The sequence below is a fragment of the Ostrea edulis genome, chromosome 1 (genome assembly GCF_947568905.1).
Source record: "Ostrea edulis chromosome 1, xbOstEdul1.1, whole genome shotgun sequence".
NCBI classification, from domain to species: domain Eukaryota; kingdom Metazoa; phylum Mollusca; class Bivalvia; order Ostreida; family Ostreidae; genus Ostrea; species Ostrea edulis.
This window is the reverse complement of record NC_079164.1, coordinates 16,705,222-16,707,721: the sequence shown is the minus strand read 5'-3', so window position 1 is coordinate 16,707,721 and position 2,500 is coordinate 16,705,222. Positions and strand designations below refer to the sequence as shown.

Sequence of the window (2,500 nt, the reverse complement as noted above, 5' to 3'; positions counted from 1 at the left end):
GTAAAGGATTTCAAACACTGTGACAACCAGGATCTTAACTTTGACCTTTAGATGAGATTTTGAAAGGAAGCTTAAACTATAATGCAGTAAAGATTTTTCTGTGTAATTGAAATAGCTTGAAAAAAATATGTATCGGCTTCTAAAAGCTTTTAATTCCCATTTCTGTTGAGAGACTTTTACTTCATATGAAATGTATGTGGGATTGACAAATGAATGTCCAGATCTCTTGTGGGGCCCATTGTGTGCTGACACATTGCATGCAAGGCGAATAAGTTATAGTTTTATTCCTGTAAAAATAATTGTACCGATGTAACAGTGATGTATTATCATTGTAAAATATGTCTTAGAGTGATAATTGTGATTTATGTATCTTTTGCAGTTATTAGGGTTGTGGGATTAAATCAGTGAGGAATCGGAGAAGATTCTGACCAAAGTTAGATAGCAGGAGATGGATTTTGTGCGGAGACGGCTTTCCCAAGGAGGAAGCAGTGATGATGAGGGGAAGTCACTGTCCTCGAGCTTCTCTGAGGGAACCTCAAAGTTCTTCACCTCCATGGTAGCCAAAAAGAATGGACTAATCAACAACCTGTCATCCAAATTGGAGAATGTGATGAAGACGTCGTCCAGTCCTGAGGATTCAGATTCAGAATCAGTTAGCCCTGCACAGACTCCCAGTTCTAATCACAGCTCCTACAGTAACGGGAGCCGTAATTTAAAGGGGGAGGACTTCTCAACTCAACCATATCGATCAAAGAAAAAGACGGAAAGAATCGGGATTCTGAGACGACACAGTTCGTCAGGATATTCAGACAGTAGTGGCAACGACGAAGTGGCAGCTGGAAGCATCAGCTTCGACGAGCCATTGTATTCACCGACATCTAAATCAACATTCAAGTACGATTCTAATGGAGATACAATACAGAAATCGGACTGTATAGGCATGAAGAAGGTAAATAATGCTGAACAGGCCAACATTTTCAGTAACACAGGTAAAAATGAGAGTGATAGCAAGACCAAGCCGACGCTACCCAAAATGGACAATGAGGAGGTTTTACCCTTAAATAAGTCAGCTGGGGAGAAAGACAATGAAAGTGAAGAGGTAAGAAAATCAAAAGTCTCCCCGATGGAGAAGAGTGAGAACGAGTCAAATGTTGATGTTGCGAGCGAATATAGGAGAGCTCCAAAAATGAAAAGGAGGTCCAGTACGGTAGACGAGATGTTGTTCGATGACTATGTTCCACCGGAAGAGTTAGAGGAAGACAAAACAATGGATAAAAGTGAAGACGTGAACTCAAATTCCAAAAGAAAAACTCTAGTTCCCATGGGAGACCTTATCTCATTTGATGATGACCCAGAGACAGATCCTGCAAATAGACGCAAAGTTCCCCTTGGAAATGATAAGTTTTCTCCCTTCACCAGTGTCTCAAGCATTGACAGTTCAGAATACAGTGTGGGTAATAATCACAACGGCAATGACTCCACATCCGAGTCGGAGTATGGGGGATGTCCTATCAAACGATCATACTCATTGGGGTCCGAGCACTCCTGGAGCTCGTCATTCAGTATAGACAGTCAGCCAGATGAACAGACTCTAGAGTGCATGGAGTTCATGAAAACCTTCATCGATCAAATATTTGACTCAGGGTGTGTATCAATTTTGTACATTATTTAGAATATCTCTTATTTTTAAATTAGCACACCTTAAAAGAACTGAAGATTTCAGGGGGGGGGGGGGGATTGGTCTGTCACAATTTTTGTCAAGAGTGCTGTACATGCATTCATCTACACTCACTGGCATCTTTATGGCTGTATGAACTTTCCACATTATCATCCCCTTCTTAAGAACCTTTGAGCCAAACCTGACACCAAATATTCTTACGTGAAGGGGATTCATGTTTGTTTAAGGGAAAGGTCATCCATAATTAAGAAATAGTGGAAACAAGGTGGGTTTTTAAAAAAAAATCTTCATTTCAAAAACCAATTTACCAGAAAAGTGAAAACTTGATACATGTATCATTTTCTGTAACTTCTATTGGATATGAAATGCAGTTGGTACCCTTATTATGTCTACTTCCTGAATGAATGTACTGGGACCTATAGGCATTACAGAATCCGATGCCAGATCATCTGCATTTCCCATCCCAATAAAGTTATAGAAATGATATTTTATTTCTTCATAGTGAACAATATCATTGCCTTTCACTTTTTATGATGCATAGGGTGCTTTCCATTGATCCAGAAATATTGGTAATGAAACTCGTGAAACAGAACTCATGTTGCTGACTGGCAAATTTGGTAACATAGAAAAACATTGCCAACTTTGTTGGTAATGTTGCTATAAAAAACACATTTTTGAATGTGATTGTCTTTCCTCAAGAGTGTTATTAGTGGTATAGATTCATAATCCTTCAAATTAAAAATGTCTGGGCTTGTATTAACAGTTTAGGGAAGGTCTAGCCTCTGCTTTCTGATTTGGTTATAAGCTTTTGAGCTAAATGGA

General features: G+C 39.1%; 1 protein-coding gene across 4 annotated transcripts in view; it reads left to right on the top strand.

Moving 5' to 3' along the window:
- The window catches only part of LOC125662189 (protein IWS1 homolog), a 45,428-nt gene that overhangs the window by 19,184 nt on the left and 23,744 nt on the right, over window positions 1–2,500 (top strand). For all 4 annotated transcript variants that reach the window (XM_048894367.2, XM_056152918.1, XM_056152917.1 and 1 more), the window contains exon 3: window positions 380–1,644. In XM_048894367.2, coding sequence (XP_048750324.2) covers window positions 449–1,644 — 1,196 coding nt within the window. In that variant the 5' untranslated portion in view covers window positions 380–448. The remainder of the gene's footprint in view (window positions 1–379; window positions 1,645–2,500) is intronic.